Here is a 22,789-nt window from a genome sequence, read left to right on the forward strand (position 1 = left end):
GTGGGCGGAGACGTGGACCTGGGAGGCAGGGGCCTGTGGCCCTCCCCCTTTGCTCTCCTGCCATGCAGATCACATCTCTCTCCACATAGGACGCCCCCTGGGCCACCAGGCACACTGGCTGGCTGCTGACCAAGGACTCTGCCTGCCCTGGAGTGGCTCGTGCTTACAGGGGAGCTTCCTGGCAGCGTGGCTTGGGCGAGGGAGAGAACAGAGTAACAGAGCAGGTGTTGATTAAGGCCTGGATTCTCAACACCGCCCCACCACCACCCCTGCCACCACCCTGCCTGCCTGGTGGGATCCGGACCTCCAGGGACGGAGGGCGCGGTGGAGAGACCCTTACCTCTCTGCAGGAGTCTTTGATGGAGTAGGCGTGAACCGGCACTGGGTGCACCCCGGGCACCGGCTGGACCAAAGTCATAGTCTGAGTCTCAGCCAGCTCCAAGTCCTGTGCCAGAGCCCTCTGCACCGCCTCTGGCTGTGAGGTCCAGAAACAAGAGAGACATTAATGAGCAGATGGCAAGCCCAGGCCAAGAACCTATGCCTGGGGTGACCCAATCCCCAGGACCCCCTGGGGACCAGGAGTCTGCCTCACGCCCTCCATGACTTCCCCTCTTCCTGACCTTGAGGTGCTGGCATTCAGGGTCACTTCAATTCCTGGCATCCCAAGTCCCCTCCCGAGACTGTACGGACCAACAATGCCTTAAGGCTTACTCAACAACAGCTCCCCACACAGTGCTCGCTCCTGATGGAAACCACTCCTCTACATGTGCAAAGTTAGAATGGTGAGGAGACCCTTCCAGGGCACTTCCCTGAGACCTGCACTCTGCCCCTGAGCCTTAATGCCACCTGGGTCAGAAGAGCAACTACACACCTTGGACCCATCACTGAAAACTCAGGGCTTGGTCCCCCTCTACAGAATGGGAATACCAGTAACATCTGTCACCGGTAACATCTGTCTCACGGGAACATGTGGATGAACTCTGCTGTGCTTGGAGGAGCAGCTGACACTTAGTGTCACCAATGCCACTGATGGTAAAGACTGCTTTTAGAGCTATGCTATGCCGGGAGCCGTGTGAAGCGCCTCCTACACCCAACCCGAAAGGAAGGAGGGAAGGGGCAGGTCCTTAAACACAGAATTTCAATATGACCCAACAATGCAACTCCTAGGCAGAGGCCCGAAGGGCTGGAAACAGATGTTCCAATGGAAACCTGGCACACGAGTATTCACAGCAGTCAAAAGGTATCTATCAACCGCTGAGTGGGACAGCCACTCAGTGGAGCATTACTCGGCCATAAAAAGGAATGAAGCTCTGTATTTGCAACCTGGATGAACCTTGTATGCCACATGAAATGAAAAGAAGCCAGCCACAAAAGAGGACGCGTTGTAGGGGTCCATTCATATGACTATCCGCAAGGGCTGACCGCATAGGGACAGAGAGCAGGTGGGATGCCGGGGTGGAGGTGGGGGAGATGGGGAGCGGCCACAGCATGGGGACGAGGTCCCCTTTCCAGATAATGGGAATATTTGGGAACTAGGTGGGTGGGGTGGTTGTATAAGATTGTAAGCATACTAACTGTTCCTAAACTGTACCCCCTAAGGTGGCTCAAATGGGGCATTTTCCTCTACAAATTTAACAGCAAAAAAAAAAGAAATTATAGTTAAAAGAAAGAAACAGGGACCATCCTTGATTATTGCCAATCTACAGAGAAGCATCAGAGGCACGAGAGGTGAAGTGACTTGTTTCCCAAGGTCTTGGACCAAGGCTGGAATCTCCTGTTTCTGAAAACAGCTGGGGGGGGGGGTGCTTCCCCGAGCCCAGGTGCACTGGAGAAAGCAGGCTGTGGGATGAGGAGGCCAGGGGTATCTTTCCTCACAGGGACAAGCTCTGTCCCTCCGGCGTGGTAGAAGAGGGGTCAGGCCCACCCGCACAGGGGAACCTGTGCTGGGGCAGGCAGGGGAAGGCCAGCACAATGGAGCCCCCCTGTACTGGGACGGGAACCCCCTAGGAGGGGCTCCTCTCGGTATTGAGCACTTTGATGTGGGATTTGGGCTTCCACATCATTTGTTATAACAGACTGACTTCCTTTTCCCCTCCTTCCCTCCTGGGTTTCTTTTCCTCCACATCTGTGCAGAAAGGAAGGAGGGTTGTCTCTCTGGCTCTGAGCGGAGTGGAGCTGGGAGGGAGGGGGGAGAACAGTGGAGCTCCTGGGCCTCTAGGAAAGTATACAATCTCTGCCGAGTGCTCCACGCCAGTGGTTTTCAAAACTACAACCTGTGACCCATTAGCGGATCATGAAAGCAATTCAAGCACGACTCATGTAACAGGTGTAATTTATCCTGCAAAACTTCCATTTCAGCTACAGTTATGCATGTGCATATCCTGTAGACTAGATTCAAAATATATTTCTTTACAATGGGTAGCGGTCAAAAATCGAAACCACCTCACACCCAATTTGGACGGCTATTATTGAAAACTGGGGGTGAGATGTAGAGAAAATGGAGACCACTGTCAGTGGGACCACAGCATGGCGTAGCCAACTGTGGGAAATTGCATAGTGACTCCTCAAAACATTAAAAATAGAATTACCATATGATCCGGCAATTCGACTGCTAGATAAATTTTATGTTATATGTATTTTATCACCATGAAGAAATTTTTTTTTTAAGTTGAAAAGGTCCTTTTGTGTCTGGATTTACATTACAAGTCCCTGGTAGGTCAAAGACTCTCTCTCCACGTGGGCTATGGACTCCCCACAGGTGGGCCTGGGTTCCTCTCTCTGCCTCTGTCCCACCCACGACACCCCCAGTCCCAGGTTCATGAAGCAGGGGACACACAGGAGGGCTCACTAAAGACAAAAAATCATAATGACTGACTTCCAGTTGTTTTACAGCTTTAAAATGTTTTATTTTTTTTTCATGAAAGTATTTTAACATCATTATAGAAAGAGCCAGTCCGACTAGGCTACTAGTCCGACTAGGACTAGCAGCCTACTGCTGCTGTTCTCATCGCCTCTGTGTGGGCGCATGACCCCAATGAAAGTAAACCATTTCAAGAGGGATCAAGTGCTGATGCCGAAAGCCCAGCTCCTGCCTTGTAAGGCAGGGGCTTTGGCCCAAGAGTGGCCTTTCTCCGGGCACAGCTGATGGACCTTTCTCCTGAGACTGCCTAACCACGCCTGCCTCCTAGCCTTGCTGGAGCTGCTCCACTAGTCCCTTGGGCTCACAGTGTAAAACCTATTCCTCTCCCCCAGCTCCACTGGCCCGAGTGTCCCCTCCTCCAGCCGGCTACTAAAGCGAAAGCAAGATGCTTTGCAAAAAAAGAGCATTCTTCTGATGCTCCAAGTTCAAACTGCGTAGTAGTGGATAGGATGATGAAAGGTAACGTAAAGACAAAGACCTGGCAAAAAGCTGTTAAATAACCAGCGACTGGCACCTGGAAAGACAGCCGAGCTCCGTGGACCCGGTACGCTTCACACAATTATTCAGAGGATTTTCACGGGGACATTCATCCCAGCATTGTAATACCGAACAACCTAAATATGCGTCGGCAGGAAACTGGCTAAGTGAAGATGCTACATCCATTCAACAGGCCACGGTGCACGTGCAAAAAGGAAGCAGGAATCTCCCTACCTAACCATAGTGTAAGAATTCCAGAAGATTCCAGAATACTTCCTTGGGTGAAAAAGCCTGGGCACAACACTCTGAATATAGGGTATTATGCTACCTTTGTCCCAAAAAAGAATGGAAAAAACCGATGACCTGTAATCATATTTGCTTGTAATGACATAAAGAAATTCTGGAAGGATATGTAAGAAATAAAGATAGGTATGTGGGCATAAGAAGTGGGAAAATAGGGATGAGGTGGGAGTGAGACTTCATGTATCTCTTTCTTTCTTTTTCTAAACCCAGATCATGTATGTGCAGGTTCGAGGCAGCAAGGAGCCACATGTAGTGTAATATGTGGAAATACAGGTTATGCACAATTACAGTCTTATTCCCATTGCCTAAATTGTTGCAATGCTGACTAAAGGGAGAGCTCAAATGAGGGATGGGGTAAGGAGAGATGGCAGGTGAGTATCCTGCCCACCTCAAAACAGTGGTTCTCAACTGAGCCACAAATTATTGTCGCCTGGGGATCAAAAAAATATTTTAGGTCCAATTTATGTACAGTGAAATGCAGAAACTGTAAGCGTACACATCAATGACATTTTAAAAACTGGAGTACAGTTGACTTCCTTATCACTTTCTGTTTTTCCTTCTGACCATGTGATTGTATGACTTATCCAAAAAACAAAATACAATGTCCTTCTTTACTTGTCAAGCTATATATATGGGGATGCAGTACCCAAAGCAGTTAGGAGTGGGCTTCTAGTCCTACCCCTAGCTTGCCGTGTCACGTGGCTCTGAGTTAAGGCACCCTCTCTTTGGGCCTTAACTTCAACCTGTACAAAAGAGCTCCCTCCTAGCTCTAGAACTCTCAGAGCCTAAATCCTGCCTCTTCCAGGAAACCTGTCCAGATTGCCTCTGTCTCCTGCAGTCCTCTCCCCTAAAGGCCATGTATGGCCAAGCCAGGAAGGCTCACCGCCTGACTGCTACCATCAGAAGATCTGCTTTCCATGGAGGGCTGATCAGTCCAGGGCCCACATCCTTGACAGGCAGGCACATACAAACCTGGACGACCACACTGCTTGGTCTAATGAGGAACTCTGGAAGCTTAGCCCGAAGAAGACAAGCACCCAAGAGGGCAAGCCAGAGGAGTGCCACTGCATTTTCACCCTGGCAAGCAATCTAAGAGCAGTCCAGAGATGGGAGTGGCTGCCTCAAGAACTAGTGAGCTCGGGGCACCTGGGTGTCTCAGTGGGTTAAAGCCTCTGCCTTCGGCTTGGGTCGTGGTCCCAGGGTCCTGGGATCTAGCCCCGCGTCAGGCTCTCTGCTCAGCAGGGAGCCTGCTTCCCCTTCTCTCTCTGCCTGCCTCTCTGCCTACTTGTGATCTCTGTCTGTCAAATAAATAAATAAAATCTTTAAAAAAAAAAAAAGAACTAGTGAGCTTCCTGTTCGTGGAGGTGTGTGTGTGGACAGCCACAGGTCAAGGGTGCTGCAGAGGGAATGCCATCATTAGAGGGGGCATGGACACCACCCAATCTGAGAAATTATGGTCTTGCATCTATGCTGGTCCTGAAATCACACCAGTGAAACCCCAGGTGCTGGAACTGAGGTCTGACTCCTGGCCCTGTTCTCCTCTCCAAGAACCACGTGTGGGGGAAGAGGAGGGGAAGGCCCCTATGGTGATTCCAGGAAAAGGCTCACATGTCTGGGACGGGGTACAGAGTAAGGGAGAGGTCATTTACCACATCTGTCAGAGCCACCCACCAGTGACCACCTTTTTCACCTCCTGTCCACCCCTTCCCAAACCCATCAAGTGCGTTTAGGAGCCCAGAACCAGTCAGTTCGTCGTCCCTTCCTATATTCCCTCCCACCAAAAGCTCCAGACCAGCCACTCACTATTCCTCTTGGGCACTCTCCCTCTTCTACTGCCTGCAGACATAGGGACAACAAGACTCAGTTTCCCTCCTGCCAGAGGGGAACCTGACTGCCCTGCTAGACCCTACCGCCTCCCCTTCACACCTCAACCCATCTCACCAGGTCAACGTCAAGAGAGTCCCTGGGAGTGTTGGAAGCCTCTGGGCTGGCTCGCCGGGGTAGACTTCCATCTGGAGAACACAGAAAAGGTTACAGGCAGGTCAGGGACATCCCTGGTGAGAGGCATCTTGGATGGGACAGTGACCGAGGAAACATCCCTTCTTGTTTTCCTAGAAACTCATGCTTCAGGGCCTCTCATAGCACTGGGGGAGCTCCACGGAGGGGCTGTCATTTGGAAGGACAGTTCCCTGACTGCAAGGAGCATGAACCCAGCCAGAGGGGAGAGAGGGGGGCAGTAGAGTACAAACCCCAGGGGCATCCTCTGTCCATCTCCTGACCACCACCAAGGCAAAGTGTGAACAATCCTAAGGTTATCATTGCTCACTGACTTCCCTGGATACAGTGAGGGCTTCACGATACTCTTGTGATCTACAGCCTGATTTCTATTACATCTAATCTAAATTTTTCACACTTCAGAAAAGAGCTCCTTGCCCCTCCACTGCCTAGTTACAATACGGAAGACAAGCTGTTTAAATCTGTTGGTGTCATTTCCTGTGTCCAGAGTAACAGTCACTGCATAGGTGGAGAAGGCACAAGTCCATGTGCATTCTAGGATTATACTTTTACAAGACCAATTCCCTCAGCTCTGAGGGTAGCAGTGAGTGAGGGATCCCTGATCACTGGCCCTTGCCCAGACGCCTTCAGATTCTGTTGCTACCCACCCCTTTCCCGGAAAGGGCATCCTCACACCAGTCTGTCTATCTAGAGCTCAGAGTTCAGTTGAAGGGTTCTGTCAAAGAGCTTTTAAAGCTTCTTCACCCTGGAGGCCCTTTTGGGCACCCCTCTCCCTAGTGTCTCTTGAAAGCCCCCCCTGACGTTACCAGCTCAGAGCTGCTACAACTCTAGCATTTGGACCACAGAGCCGAGCACCACCTTGTTCTCCAGCTGTGTGATGTTCTCCCATCTGTGCCCTGGTTGGGCTGGACAGCTCTCGAGGCCAGGAACTGGTCTGCTGTCTACTTCCCAAGTGCCCAATACCAGGCAGGGCCCACAAAGGTGGGCAGCTGGTCCAGATGACTGGCCATGCTGGAGGCAAAGTATCTCCTCCACTGAGCCAAAGCATGGTTTTAGGTAAACATCCGACCACCCCAGGGGGTTTCCTCAGCCCCCTTCTGCTCTAACCTCACGTTCCAGTTGACTTCTCTGTTGCCAGACAGAGGGCTTAAGCAAAATTCCTAGAGTGGTTACCCTCTGGGGCTAAAATGCTAGCGGGTCTGGTTCTCTGCTTTGTATTTTCTTAACTTCTCCCAGGGTCACAAGATCACAGCAAATCCAAACGGTCTCGCAAATTAGTAAAATACGCCCCCTCTGGGAGGCTGCAGACTCCACGTCAGGGCCTACTTTCCTCCTTATCCTGCACTCTAGAATCTACGATGTGAGCAAACCCTAGACTTAATAAAGCAACAACCAAAAAAACCAGTTTCCTTTCCTGTCACATGTAAATGAACTTTTCCTGCCTCTCTCCCCCAGGGAGGAAGAGCAAAGCAGAAGCTCTTAAGTGGTAAAGGGGCTGGTCACACGGTGGCTCGGGTGCTTACCTGTCCCCTGAGTGATGCAGGAGACGAGTTCCTGCAGGCGCACTTTGAATTCATCGAAGCTGTCGGTGCGCACAGAGGTCTGCAGGTTCTGGGGCTCCTCCTGGCGCAGGCGGCCGAGCGCTTCCCGCAGGAAGCCATGAAGGTCCAGCACCTCCTGGTCGGAGGCGTAACGTTTCATCCTCTGCACCAGCGAACCTCCCAAATGGATGCGCTGCAGCACAGCTTCCAGGCGGCCCAGCTGGCCCGCGATCTCCTCGTAGCTGCGCTGGTACTGCGCGCTCACCCCCTCCAACAGCGCTTGCTCCTGGGCCAGCACCTGGGTCACCAGTTGGCGCACGCGTGTGTGGATCAGCTCCTCGGTGTCTGCGCGCGCGCGGTCCAGCTGGCTGACAGCCAAGCGCATGCGCGCCTGCGCCGCCCCGAAAGCGCGGTCCTGCTCCTGCAGCGCCTGCGCCATGGCGTCCAGCTCCTTCTGCCGCTGCTGGATCTCGGTGCTGATGTCGCACTTGAGCTCGCTGTGGATGTTATCCAGGAGCGCGCACGAGCAGCACAGTGGCTTGGAGCAGCCCCGGCAGTAGATGCTGCGGATACACAAGGCCGGCTTAGTTTTGGGCTCTCCTGTTCTCCCTCCACGCCCCCCCCCAAACTTCCGTAATTAAACACCTCTTCAAAAATTAGAAAACTTTGAATCACAGTATGTTTCTAGGTTCGTGGTCTTCCCAATTCAGTGTGTATGTGTGTGGGTGTGTGTGTGTGGGTGTGGTTTTTAAGATTTTATTTATTGATTTGAGAGCGAGAGAGAGCACAAGCAGGGAGGGAGAGGGAGAAGCAAGGCTCCTCGCTGGGCGGGGAGCCCCATGGGGGTTTCATCTCAGGACTCTGGGACTATGACCTGAGCTGAAAGCAGCCTTAACTGACTGAACCACCTAGGCGCCCCTCAGTTTGTGGTTATGGTGCTAGCCTCCAAATTACCAATAAAACATTAGAACATAAAAAAGTTATTAAAGCAACAACAGCTAGCTTTCATCTGTGAAACAAGGCACAGATACACAAAAAGTTAATCATTTTCTCACACCACTTCTGAATTTCTTTTCCCTTCTTCTGAGGCAACCAGATGAGCATCTGGGTGCATCCTTCCACAACTCTTCACAAACCACTTTATGCAAATAGCCAGACAATGCAGCTGCTTGCAGGACTTTAAGGACTCGATACATTTCATCCCATGTAAGGCTCGGTAGAGTTTCCAGGGGAAAATTATCCTTATCCTCATTTCACAGATGAAGAAATCTAGACATTCAGAGGTTAAAAAATTGGCTCAAGTATCTACAACAATTTTGGTGGGTTGATGCTTGTTCTTCAAAACAAAAACCAGATCATGCTGTGAATGAGATCACGAGTAATGACTTTGCAATTTCCTCCTCCAATTTAACTTTTTTCAGGACATTCCTGGAGGTGTAATACATATAGATCTTACTGTATTCTTACATATATTCTCTTTTTAAATAGATTTTATGTATTTACTTGACACAGAGAGAGAGAGAGAGAGATCACAAGTAGGCAGAGAGGCTAGCAGAGGTGCGGGGAGGGGGGAGCAAGCCCCTTCCTGAGGGAAGAGCCCGATGTGGGGCTCAATCCCAGGACCCTGGGATCACCACCTGAGCCGAAGGCAGATGCTTAACCAACTGAGCCACCCAGGCACCCCTATGTATTCTCTTTAGTAGCACCTTTAAATTCCGTATGTATCACAACTGATCAGTCATTCTCCTGTTAATGGATATTCCAGGGATTTCCTACTTGTTTTTTATTTTATTTTTTATTTTTGAAGATTTTATTTATTTATTTGAGAAAGAGTGAGCATGAGCGGGGTGAGGGGCAGAGGGAGAAGCAGAGTCTCCACTGAGCAGGGAGGCCAATGCAGGCTCAATTCTCCAACTCTGGGCTCGTGACCTGAGGCCAAGGCAGACACTTAACTGACTGCACCACCCAGGCACCCCAATGATCTCCTATTTGCACATTTTTTGTTTCTTTTTGCCAATACGGACAATGTTTTATGTGGCCTAACTCATGGATGCTTCTGTTTCTATGAAATAGGTTACAAATAATAGGAATGCTAAATCAAAGACTGTGCATATTTTTATTTATTTAATAGAGTTTAGCTAACAGACACTTCCATAGCATTTACTATGTGTCAGACACTATTATAAGCATTTGAGAAATATCAATCCTTTTAATCCTCCTAATGCTCCTACAGAGTAGGAATTATTATATACTCATTTTAAGGATGAGGACACTGAACAAGAGGTACAATAACTTGTCCAAGGTCACACAATTCATCAGTGATAGTGTCCCGAGGCAAAGTGTGGTAGGCAGAATAATGTACTAATTCTCAAAACCTGAGTATGTTACCTTATATAACGATAAGGACTTAGTCCATGTGATTAAGTTAAGGATCCAGGATAGGAAGATTATCCTGGATTATCTGGGTGGACCCAATGTAATCACAAGGGTCCTTATAAGGAAAGAGGGGGAAGCAGGCAGGTATGAGGAGGAAGATGTGATCACGGAAGCAGAGGTCTCCTGATGCTACCTGCTGGCTTTGAATATGCAAGGGGGCCATGAGCCAAGGAAAGCAGGCAGCACCTAGAAGCTGGAAAAGGCAAGAAAACAGATTGGCCCCAAGAGCCTCCAGAAGGAATGCAGCCCTACTGTCACCTCGATTTTATCTCTGTGAGACCCATTCAGACTTCTGACCTCCAGAGGTATGTAGTAACAAACCTGTAATGTGTTAAGCTCCTATATGTGTGCTAATTTGTTACAGCAGCAATAGGAAACTAACATAAGACCCCAGGCAGTCTGGCTCAAGTCCCTGGTCTGACACACCACAACACCCCCTCTTCAAACGCTCCCAGGAAAATATTGTTGATCACTTCCTCAGAAAGTATGCTGTGATTTATTCTCATTAGCAGTGAGAGTCAGCCCACTTGAATCCAGGAGAAAGGATTTTAGCTGGAGCCACTCTGGCCTTAGTTACTGAGATCAGCTTGTCCTGTTGGCCAGCCAGACTCCAAAAACTGCCACCAGTCACCAGTCCTCAGCTTTGCCAGCTCCCAGCCTCCCCAGATCAGAAGAAGGCAGGGCCTCGAGCCTAAACCTCTTGATCAAACACAAGACACTTATTCCAGGCCAGCAGAGGTTTCTTGGAGAGCCCCGAGTGTGAGGGAAGCATGCGGGCTGCATCTAGGTCAAGGGCATTCAGATCCGCCAGCCTGGGGAAATCTAATGTAAGTGACAGATACCCATCACCACGAGGCAGGGCCAGGGACTGAGGTTAAGTGGCAGCTGAAGCAGAGAAAAAGAGCGAGGCAAACGTGGATCTGACCTGGGCTCTGTGCCCTTGGCAAGTCACTTGACCTCTCTGCACCTCAGTTTTCTTATCTGTAAAACAGGGATAATCCCCAGCTCATACGGGGGAGTGCCACAGAGGATCAAATGAGAGAGGTGCTACATAAATGTTCTCAACAAAGGCTGTGATGACTGTAATTGACTGAACTATTAATACTCACCAAGATGCTATTAACAAGAAATACTGAGCGATTATGAAAAGAAATAATTGCAGAGGGCAGCTTGGCAACAGCCATCAAAATCACGAACATATTTATCCTCTGACCCAGCAATCCCTCTCCTACGTGTCTATTCTGTAGCTCTATCTCTAATTTACAAAGTAACATCTGTACAATGCAACACAGTATGTAAGAGCAAAGAACAGAAACAAGGGTAGGCAATGAGTTTCATAAATTAGGATTGTATTCCATACAGTGGAATGCTGTGCTGCTGTAAGAAATCGAGGAAGCTCTTTATATGGAAAAATCTCCATGGCAAAATGCAGATAATAACAGGAGCAATAGAAAGATTAAATGAGTATATATATATATATATATATATATATATATATATATAAGATTAGACTAGTGACTAGCATATAATGAGTGCTCAATATTTATTATTATTATTATAATGTATATTTTAAATAAAATTGGGGTGCCTGGGTGGCTCAGTCTGTTAAGTCTGCCTTTGGGTCAGGTTACAATCTCAGGGTCCCAGGACTGAGCCCTGAATTGGGGAGAGGGGAGTCTGTAGCTCCCTCTCTCTCTGCCCCTCCCCCTGTTCATGTTCTCTCTCTCTCTCTTTCTAAGAAATAAATAAATAAGTAATCTTTTAAAAAGAAATAAATAAAATAAATAGGATGCCACCTACTGGTAAGAATGAAGAAAAGTAAAAATACATTCACATTTGGTTGTATCTGAATAAAAACATCTTAGAGGGACACGCAAGTTAATAAAAGTGATATGGATGGGACAGGGGAGAGGTGGAGTGAGACACTTCACTGCAAGCTTTTTAAATTGGTATCATGTTTGGGGCGCCTGGCTGACTCGGTCCGTTGAGTGTGGGACTCTTGGTCTCAGGGTTGTGAGTTTTGAGCCCTACAGCGGGGTAGAGATTACACTAAAATATGTTTTTGTTTTAATGAAATCCTGTGATCGCTTTCATTTTAGAACCTTGTGAATGTGTCACCTATTTTTTAAATGAAACAACAGAATACTAATCAACGTGGGCAACTATATAGCGTGTAGAAATATAAGAAGAACTAAGTAAAATCTGCAGTCACTTTCCTGGCTTTGGACCCATGGGAGGGGTGAGTCTGAAGGTAGCCTCCCTTCCTTAGAAAGAGTGTTCCAAGCCTGGGAGGGGTACACCTAGGGTAGCCTGGCTGGCGGGAGAGCGAGACCTTCCGGGTTGACCACAGTCTCCGCTGGGCCCTATTCCTGAGCCCATCTGCCCTGAATGGGATGTCCCTAGGGAAAGTGGCCACGGCTCCCCCACTGGCTGGAAGCATCCCTGTGAGGTGGTTGGCCTACAGCAGGGCCCCTGGGTCTGAAAGCCCCCAGCCTTCTGAGAAGACTGAGGTGCGGACCATAAAGAGAAGTGAGCCATCAAGGGGCTCCCACCTGGGACCAGGACCAAGTTCCTTGGCCTAGGGTTCCTTCGCTCTCCCTCAAGGAACACTCACGGAGCACCAACAGTGTGCCTGGATGTGGGAGGCAAGGGGAGGTTGGCACGTGCCCAAGAGGAACTCCATGACAAAAGCCCAAACTTACCACAGACATAGAGAAGACCAGCTCTAAAGCAAAATGACAGTTACTTGCTCTCAAAAGAATGAACTAAAAATAGCATAGAATTAACATGAAGTTGTTCCAGAAGGTGGCTGAAATACACCAGAATGAAGAGTAGAGAATTGCTTAATTCTATCCCAGCAGTACGAACAAAGAGAAATATGGAAGAAATTTCCATGCTCTCATTCACAAACAGCAATTTTCAAATGCTTAAAAAAAATGTAGACCTAATCTAACAAAAAATATACATATGGGAAAAAAGACAAAAACTCCACTGAGAGAGAAAAGTCTAAAAAACAGAAAGATGTGGGGCGCCTGGGTGGCTCAGTGGGTTAAGCCTCTGCCTTCCGCTCAGGTCATGATCTCAGAGTCCTGGGTTCGAGCTCTGCACTGGGTGGGGGGGTCTCTGCTCAGCGGGGAGTCTGCTTCCCCTCACCCCCTCACCTACTTGTGATCTCTCTGTCAAATAAATAAATAAAATCTTTAAAAACAACAACAACAACAGAAACAGAGAGATGTACCCAAGGTCCCAGTTGGAGAGGCTGAATATTAAGATTAACAATTCTTCTCAAGTTAATATAAAGGTTTATGGCAATTTGAATCAAAGTACAGATGAGAATTTGAAACTTCACCAACTGATTCTAAATTTCACAAGATGCGAAAAATAGGATGGGATAGTTATGAAAATTTGGGGAAATCAGCGTCAAGAAGGGGAATTTTCTCTGCCAGATCACACAGGACAGAATGACTGTTTTTAAAAGAGAATGTGTGGAGCACCTGGGGGGCTCAGTCGGTTAAACATCCAACTCTTGGTTTTGGCTCAGGTCATGATCTCAGGGTCTTGAGATCGAGCCCCACGGCAGGCTCTGTACTGGGCATGGAGCCTGCTTAAGATTCTCTCTCTCCCTCTGCTCCTCCCCCCAAAGCACGTGCTCTCTCTCTCTCTCTCTCAAATAAATACTAAAACTTAAAAAAAAAAAAAAGAGTATGTGTGATGCTAGCCTCAGAAAAGATAAAGATCAGCAGAACAGACCACATAAAACCTGGCATTGATAAGACTATGACAGTTTATGGAATAAAGAAAGCATCCACACTAATGGACATTAAACAATTTCATTCAACAACCAGCATGGAGAAAACTGGCTACCAGGGGGCAAAAGGCAAGTTAGAGCTTGCTTCACACATCACACTACAACACATTTCTGATGGGTCATGGAGTTAAGTGTGAACCGTGACACCAGGGATATGATAGTTGACTATTTACTTATGATGGTGAAGACCTTATAACCACTGAAGAAATGGGAGAAATCCCACAATCAACAGATGCAACTACCGAAAATTCAAAACTACATATTTTCTGGAAAGACATTCACAGCTTCCTATCATGAGAAAAGCAAGTTACGGAATGCTACGTGCCGTTTGTTTCGTTTTAGATGATTATAGAGATCACAAGAAGGAGAGGAAAGAGTGTATATCGGTGGGAGTTAGTTACTTCTTTCTCTTTCTCCCTCCCCACCTTTTCATCCATTTAGATCTCCCCAAAATTTCCATAATCACTTTGAAGTGAAGGAGTTCCGACTTTAAATGGGAGGCAATGGAGACCTCAAAAACACATTCCATCTAGGAATTACAAAGTTCTTCCTCTTCCTCCCTGAGACGGATTGTTTCGCTTATCTGTTTATGACCATTTGGTGAATTGACTATGTTGTTGGTATTTCACTAAAAGCCTCAACATGTTTCCTGGGTTCTCAGTCTCCCCATAAACTGCTGTGCCAAAGGCCATGTGACAGCAGGAAGGGTATGGGTTCTGGAAGTGGACAGCCGTGGGCCTGAATGTGAGCCGTTCCATTCCTAGTGACAAGGCCTTGAGTAAATGACTTTCTCTCTCTAGAGTCTGAACTTCCCCATCTATAAAATGGGGATAGATAAGGACACCTCTCATGGACTGTTGCAAGGACAAAGATGGGCTTGTGTATGTGAAGTCACCTGAATAGTGGCCAGGCCCACATTGGATATTCTGGAACCATGAAAGAAGGGGAGGCATGAACCACCCCCGTACACATGACAGGCATAGCCCTTCTATGGGTGTGTGAACCTCTTAACCCCGAAAAGTAAGGAAACATCGCACTGAGTGTGGTCTCTGGGCTGTCCCCTTCCCACTGTGGTCAGGCCACCCCAGTGTATCCACACCTCCAGCCAGAGACCAGAGTGGCATGCCACTTCTGCTGTTCTAGGAAACAGGGTAGCTCGGAAATGCAGGAGGCAAAAATCCTATGAAAATGGGAGCTGTAGAGGAGAGCTGGCCCCAGAGCAGGATTCCAGGGCGGGGCCCGGCTTTGCAGAATGGCAACCAAAAAACTCTCTCTACCACCCTCCCTCCACAAGAGTGGTGGGGAGCTTTCCCGTGGGTGGTGTTAGCAAAAGGAGTAGACTCCTTTGCAGACTCAAATGACCAGCTGGAGGGCAAGTAAAGGGACCCATCAGTTATTTACACAGGATTAGGAACTCATTTAATCAGATGGGTTTCCTGCACTCTGCTGGGGAACAGAGTTGAGGAAAGATTTCTGAAGCCGGGAGAGGAGCTGGGTAATTGCGGAACCTGGGATACTGAGAGTGAAAGCATTATTCCTGGTCACCTCCCCTTCTCCAACCCTTCACTGGTTGAGAAGGTAGTGACAGAGACGGGAGGACCTGAGGGCCCAGAGAGGAAGATGCTAGAAAAGAAGGAGCAAGGAAAGGAGAGAGGAGAAAGCCTTGTCTGTTTTCCACTATGGTCTTACGCCGACCCCGCACCCAAGAATGACGAAGAGGAAGTTTGTGCTTTTCCTTCCCCACTGGTTTCTAGGCCATCCCTGCTCCCAAGTCAGAGGGCTGGCATGTCCATGGTGGACAGCGTTCTGAGAGGCCACATCGCTGCCCTACTTATCCAGAGAACGGCACTGCCACTGAAAGGCCACTCAAGCCAAAGACCAAGGGGACTGTCCCCGCCCCCTCCCCTTTTTAACAGCTCATCATTAATTCTTATTGATTCCTTTCATTTACTTAAAAAAAAAAAAAAGATTATTAAGCACCAACTGTATGCAGGCATGGTGCTAGGATATAAAGGTAGAATCCTGGTTCCTAAATTTGTCCCATCAGTTTCCATTGCTACCACCTTTGTTCTTGCCTCAGTCGCAACTTATCTACTTCGGCGCTGTCCCCTAAGGCCTCTCTGCCTCTGGTCTCTCCAATCAACCTTTCCCAGTGCCGCCAACACGGTATTTCTACAATGTGAGGACCATCACACACTCAGAAGTACAGTCAAGACGGTATCAAGCACAAGGCATTTTTAAAGCATCTTATGAGTTATGTGTTAATAAAGGAGATTCAATTTTTGGAACACTGTGAGATAACTTGGGGGAATTCACTGAGTTTTATAACAACACACTACAATTATACAGTATTGAATACTAGTGAACTTTGATGAAAGAGGAATTTACGTGCCCAGAAATGTTGCAAGACAGCAAGACAAGGTTTATCACACAGATGAGTACAGTGGTCATCAAACTATTTAAATCTGATTTAATTTGGGGTGCCTAGGTGGCTCAGTCAGTTGAGCACCCGATGTTTGGTTTCCACTCAGATCAAGGTCTCAGGATAGTGTGGTCTATCCCTGCCATTGGGCTCTGTGCTCAGCGGGGAGTCTGCTTCTCCCACTCGTCCTCTGCCCCTCCCCCCACACGCACACACTCTCTCATGAGTGCTCTCTCTCTCTCACAAATAAATAAATACATCTTTATATCTGATCTAGTTTCAGTAAAGGAGATGGCAAAAGAGATGGAAACAGCTAAAACAATTGATTAATTAAAGCCATGAATGAGAAAAACATTATTTGATGATTAAGTTAAGGCTAACTTAACACCTGTTATTAGTTAGGTGGCATATGGTATAAAAAGGCAGCTCTTCTACAGAGCCATACCGATCTTTTTTTTTTTTTTTTTTTTAAAGATTTTATTTATTTATTCGACAGACAGAGATCACAAGTAGGCAGAGAGGCAGGCAGAGAGAGGAGGAAGCAGGCTCCCTGCGGAGCAGAGAGCCCGATGCGGGGCTCGATCCCAGGACCCCGGGATCATGACCTGAGCCGAAAGCAGAGGCTTTAACCCACTGAGCCACCCAGGCGCCCCAAGCCATACTGATCTTGAAATACTTCTCCAACTCTAACAGCTTTGGCAGAACAAATCCAAATAGCAAAAGATGCCAAAGCAGGAATTTGTTACAAAATTCAAAGACCAAAGTTAATCATTAAATGTTAATAGAATCTGGTAAAATAGAAAACAGACAGTAACTCCTTACATGTAGGAAACAATTTTGATAGTCTCAAGTACTTTTATCACAATGTGTACAAAATGATTTTATGTAACTCTGAATGTATACTGTGGTTCTGATCGTCATCACTCATTCAATGATCATGAAATAAATCAGTTCCCCCCAAACTGTAGTAATACTGTTAAGATTATGAATTGGGAAAACCTGGAAATAATAAATTAATGATTGTAATACCATAATGGTGATAGAGGTAAATGAGGAGGAAAAGGAAGAGGAAAAAAGAGTAAGAAAATTTCACTGATATAAAGAGACTTTAATTATTATTATTATTATTTTAGTCTCTAATATTTTGTTTATTTATTTATTTGAGAGAGAGAGAAAGAGGGAGTGAGAGCAAGATGCACAAGCAGAGGGAAAGAACCCCAGGCAGACTCCATGCTGATTTGGAGCCTGACGTGGGGCGTGATCTCTCCACCCCAATATCATGACTTGAATTGCAATGAAGAGTCAGATGCTTAACTGACTGAGCCACCTAGGCCTTCTGAAATAAATAGAATTTTTAGATTGAAGGAGCCTGCCAGGTTCCAGAATAATCTGATACAAAGTGCTCAACACTAGGGCAGTTTGGTTAAATTAATAAACTTCAAGAAAACATATCTTTAGGTATCAAGACAGAAAAAGAAAATAAATTTGGCCTCAGTCCTCTCCTCATGAACATGGAATGCTGGAAGACAATGCAGCAGTCTACAAAATTCTACAGGCAACGGCGTGTAGATTACATTATACCCAGCGAAGGTATAACTCAAGCAGAACAGCAACTGATAGACATTTTCTAGGAATTTGGACTGCTTACTGACAACATCCATCCAACTAAGAGCTTAATCAAAGTAAAGAATTTGCAAGAAGGGGGGGAGGTAGGAAAAGAAAAAATGAAAAGATGGGATTGGGAGGGAGACAAACCATAAAAGACTCAATCTCAAGAAACAGACTGAGGGTTGGGGGGGGGGGACGGGAGAGGGTGGTGGGGAAATGGACATTGGGGAGGGTATGGGCTATGATGAGTGCTGTGAAATGTGTAAACCTAACGATTCACAGACCTGTACCCCTGGGGATAAAAATACATTATATGTTTATTAAAATAAAAAAATTAAAAAAAAAACAATGAATACTGTTACGCTGAAAAGAAATAAAAAAAAAAAAAAGAAAAAAAAAGTATGCTTTAAGAATTTGCAAGAAGGAATGCCAGAGTAAAACGGCCAGGGCCGTGCCTGAGAGCCATCTTAACACAGAATCAAGACAGGTAGATGGCAGTGGTCCATCCTGATCTTTCTCAGCAGGGACTCCATTATAAAAACAAGCTACAATGACTCCAACCTCTTAATGTATTAGCAACATATATATAGTTTTTGTTTACTGTTAGATATTTTAGGAAACATTTTAGGATGAAGAAGTAGTTCTTTGAAGTTTAGTAAGTCCAATTTTACTTCAATATCTTTTGCTTGTGTTAAAGTCAAGGGAATTTAAATTTATTATTGCTTAAACAGCATGCTTCCTTTTAATAATCCACTTCCGAGGGAAAAAAACACTCTGAGTTTAAAAAGCAACTTGCCGGGGCACCTGGGTGGCTCAGTGGGTTAAGCCTCTGCCTTCAGCTCAGGTCATGATCTCAGGGTCCTGGGATGGAGCCCCGCATTAGGCTCTCTGCTCAGCAGGGAGCCTGCTTCCTCCCCCTCCCCCTGCCTGCCTCTCTGCCTACTTGTGATCTCTGTCTGCCAAATAAGTAAGTAAAATCTTAAAAAAAAAAAAAAGCAACTTGCAGAATCCCTTTTTGTACCTCAGCCTGGTTATGAGTTGCAGACTGCCTGAATGCAGAGGCCAGCAGTGCCAGGAAAGGCACACACAGTCTGCAGTCAGGAAGCCCTGCACCTATTTGCGCCTTAGCTCAGACAAGATCTCCTATTCGGGTGAGCTCCCATTAGTGCACCAGCCTCTTGCCTCATTTATACAATGGGAACAGTTCTCTGTTCCTCAGTAATCTTTCAAGAAGGTATGAGAATGAAGACGACAAGGAAAACCAGGAAAACCAGCTCAAAAGACAGGAAAGTACGGTTATATTAACAATTTATGTATTAACTCCAACCAGAAGAGCCCATTCTCTGCCCACAGAGGAAAAGGGAAAGTTTTCTGTTGGAAGGGGACTGCCCAAGTGCCAAGGGGTTCGGGAGCTTCCCTTGAGGCTGGCTTCAAACCTGTCCAGCTGCACAGACAGCTAGCTGATCCAATCAGAAACACACTCAGACTAGGCTTAGAATTCGGGAAGAGATTTTTGCTCTTTCCCAGTGGATTTAAGGATGAGGGCACATACAAGGGCTTCTGGAACTTCTGGCAAGCAGTAGGGAGAAAGCCTTCTGTGAATGGAGCTGACTGGGAGGAAAGCCACGTCCCAAGAAACACAGAGAAAATAGGTCCTGGTGACACAATTTGAATACCTAATCGAGCCAGGTCAGAAGGCAGCCACAACCTTATTCACCTCTTACAGAAGCCATTCATTCATTTCAGCTTAAGCCACCAGATAAAACTTTGTTACCGATTTACATATGTTTCAGCTATAACTCATACAGAAGACCCTCCTCGAGGTACAGCTCACATGTCCCTATAGCCACACATTCTACCAAATCTACTTTCAAGCTCCACCCCCCATCCTACCTGCCTCCATGAAATGAAAAGCAGTTGCTCTCAGCGATGGAAACAAATCCCCTGGGTGAGTTCATAGGAAAACTTGGAAATGGAGTACTTGACCGTGCCCTAACTCCTGGCAGCAGCCTTCTTCCTGTCCACGTGGTGCTCCTGGGCCAGCCCTTGATCCCAGTAAGATCATCATTCCCCAAGAAGATGCAATTTACTGATAACTTCTACAGAGGGTACCAGGAAGGCCCCAGGCAAGGCCGGGCCTAGGAGGCCAGCCAGACACCTGCAGTGCAGACTTTCAGGAGGCACTTGCTTGGTTCACGAGGTCAAGGGGGCTCCTTAGAGTTGATGCCTGCGGCACCTGGCCTTCCTCCCTGAGCCCTGACCCTCAGTGGGCCCATCAGGATGTCTTTTCCATTCCCTTCTCAGTTAGCAGCCCTTCCTCGCCATCAGCTCTGCTGCTGCACGCTGTCTGCCTTGGCCCTGAACTTCCCCTTGGCCTGTCCAGCCTGCTTCTCCAACCTGTTGTGAATCACGCCAACTTCTGGTCTTGGGAACTCTATCCCCAGTTTATGATCTCATCACACCTTTCAAACTGGATTAATAGGTTTTTTGTTTTTTTTCACTCAACTAATTCAAATGCTTTCTGGCTACAAGTTTTGATGGCCCTGGACTCCTTCCCCTACCCCATCCAGCCAAGCTTTGGGATCTGAAACCCAGATATGGGTCTCAGTTCCCTCTGCTGGCCTAGACCCATCATACTCTTGGGTTGAAGGCACTCGCTAGCACTCCCAAATACACAAGATGGAAAGGCTGGCAGTCACCTTGACCTCCAGGTCAGGCAGGCCCTGGGAGTGTGAGATTTGGACCCTTCCCCCAGCCTTCCATCTCTCCATTCTTGCAGGCCTCACCCCCACCTGGACCATGGTCTCCATCTCCTAGTGAGGCTCCCTTTTCTCTGGTGCAGATTTGCTTCAGTCTCTGCTGGTCAATCTCCTCAAATTCTTTGTGGAATGGGGTGATATATAAAAAAACATGTAGCCAAACAAACAAATATGGCCCTCCAGGTCTCCCAAATTTACCCACTTTACAGAACCGTGGTACAGACAGAGAATCTGATCCTCCCACCCTCTGCCTTAACATCCATCAGTGGCTTCCAACAGAGCCCCCCCCCCCCCCGGCCAAGAGTCCCCTTCAAAGTATGTTCTAGAGGCCATTCACTGGTAAAACAAGGACTGGATGAAAAAGGAGTGAGCTGAGAACATTCTACGTCCCAGAAATGACAGGACAGAGTCCTAACTCCAAGCCCCCCATGTCTGACTCCAGCTCCCCCTTCCAGCCCCTGCCTTCAGGCATACCCTTTACTTACAATTCCTGAAATGCAGCAGACTCCCTCGTGCCTCTCTGCCTTTGTACCTGCTGCCTGGCCCACCCCACCATGCCCCTGATGCCATTTGTCCTTTTATACGTATCAGGCTAAATGTGACAGCCTCTTGGAAGGAAGCTGCCTTCCCCAGCCAATGCCTTTTCTAAGATGACTCGCTTTTGTGCCTGTGCTCCTCCTCCCTTCTGCCCTCAACAACGGACAGAGCATAGACACCAAGGTCAGCCCTGTGCCGAGCAGGGACAGAGTTATGGGACAGTGTGAAATTATGCAAGCCCAGAGTGAGAAATTTTCCTGTTGGCACTTGACAGCCTTGATGGTTAGTTGCTGATCTGGTTCTTCTACCAGACTGTGACCTCACAGAGTGCCAGGCCTCTATCTGTTCACAGTTATACCCCAGTGCCTAGCGGATGGCCTGACACATGGAGGAAGTAGGCCGAAAAAATGTACTGATCAATGCTAGTGCCCCAGGGCAAACACTCTCAGGCTGAGTTCTAAGTCTAAAGTCACCTCTGGAGCTGCTCCCCAGCCCGAGTCCTAAATCAGCTCGGCATCAAGGGATGGAGTGCTTATTACTGCACTGTGACCTGAAGAAAGCTGTGGGTTATTTATGGCACTGAAGTTTCAGGCAGAAAACAGAAGTTGAGGGTTTCCAGTAACCACTGGCTAATTGTGAAACAATGTGAATTGTGAGTGTCTCTGTATGATGTTCAAAAAAATACATATTTTTTTTACTTAGTGAGCAAGAGAGAGAGGGTGTACAGGGGAGGGGGTGGGGCACAGGCAGAGGGAAAAGGAGAGAGAGAATGCCAGGCAGACTCCCCCTTGAGTGCAGAGCCCTGTGTGGGGCTTGAGCCCACAACCCCAAGATCATGACCTGAACAAAAACCAAGAGTCAGACGTTCAACAAGTGAGCCACTCAGAAGCCCCTCTGTATATGATTTTTAGGCATTATGGTCAGGTTTTTGAAGCCATCCACATTGCTCAGGGGACCGGAATCCTGCCCTCTTGGCTGGACCAGCCTTGCCCGTTGTACCTAGAGAAAAACCCACTCTACCCCCTACATCGGACCACTCCTAAGCCACTAAGAAATAAGAAATAAGAAAGGGGGGGAAAAAAGGAAAAGAAAAGAAAGGGGACATCATTACAGTTGTAAAGGAGATTTTTAAGAATGCAAGATGAACTGGAAAATTTTCCAGAAAATCTAACCCAAGACCCATAATAGACCAATACCAGGGAGAAAATCTACTCTTCAAAAAAAGCACGAGTTTCAGATAGTTTTTTAAGAAACTTCTACAAACCCAAACTACATATGTTCTTCAGTTGTTCTAGAACAGAGCAGAGAAATTATAGGAACTTAATGTTGACTTAGTACTTAATATGTGCCAGGCACTGTGCTAAGCAATGTGTGTGTGTGTGTGTGTGTGCGCGCGCGCGTATACCATGTTCAAAAAAGCTTACAAATTCACTAAAAGAGATTAGTAGAAAATAAGTCAAAAACCTTGAAAGAAAGCATATGTATTCATAAAAATTGATCACACTTATAAATACAGACAATAGCCTAAATAAAACAGTATTGAATGGAGTTGAGCTATGAATTAAAATAATAGTATATCAGGACCAAATAGGCTTTTTCCTCCAGGGAATTAAAAAAAAATGGCTCAACACAAATATTGTTATATAATTCATCACACTGAAAGGTCAAGGGACACTTTCATAGAATCCCAAAGAACACCCATTCCTGAGTTAAAAATAAAACAAAATAGCAGCCACAAAAAAACTGTTAAGCTAGAAGTGGGAGGCAACTTTCTGAATGTGATTTTGTAAAGTTACCTAAGGAAGCCAGCAATAAAGAGCACACTATACAAGAAAAACTCTCATGAAAGATAGGAATAAGATAAAGTAGTATTTTCTTTTCTTTTTTTTTTTTAAGTTGCCTTTTCTAACCACTTCCTCTCGCTCTTCAATGTTATTCTGAGGGTTCTAGCTAACAAAGCTA

General features: G+C 46.9%; 1 protein-coding gene across 11 annotated transcripts in view; it reads right to left on the minus strand.

Moving 5' to 3' along the window:
- PML (PML nuclear body scaffold) overlaps nt 1–22,789 on the minus strand; it is a 41,097-nt gene that overhangs the window by 13,103 nt on the left and 5,205 nt on the right. For all 11 annotated transcript variants that reach the window (XR_013967152.1, XR_013967153.1, XM_080808922.1 and 8 more), the window contains exons 3-5: nt 7,240–7,820; nt 5,642–5,712; nt 341–475 (exon numbers count right to left, since the gene is read on the minus strand). Coding sequence is in view for 9 of the 11 variants with exons in the window: in XM_080808922.1 (XP_080665048.1) it covers nt 341–475; nt 5,642–5,712; nt 7,240–7,820 (787 nt within the window). In the remaining 2 variants the exon portion in view is untranslated. The remainder of the gene's footprint in view (nt 1–340; nt 476–5,641; nt 5,713–7,239; nt 7,821–22,789) is intronic.

Source organism: Martes martes (assembly GCF_963455335.1).
Source record: "Martes martes genome assembly, chromosome: 7".
Lineage (NCBI taxonomy): Eukaryota > Metazoa > Chordata > Mammalia > Carnivora > Mustelidae > Martes > Martes martes.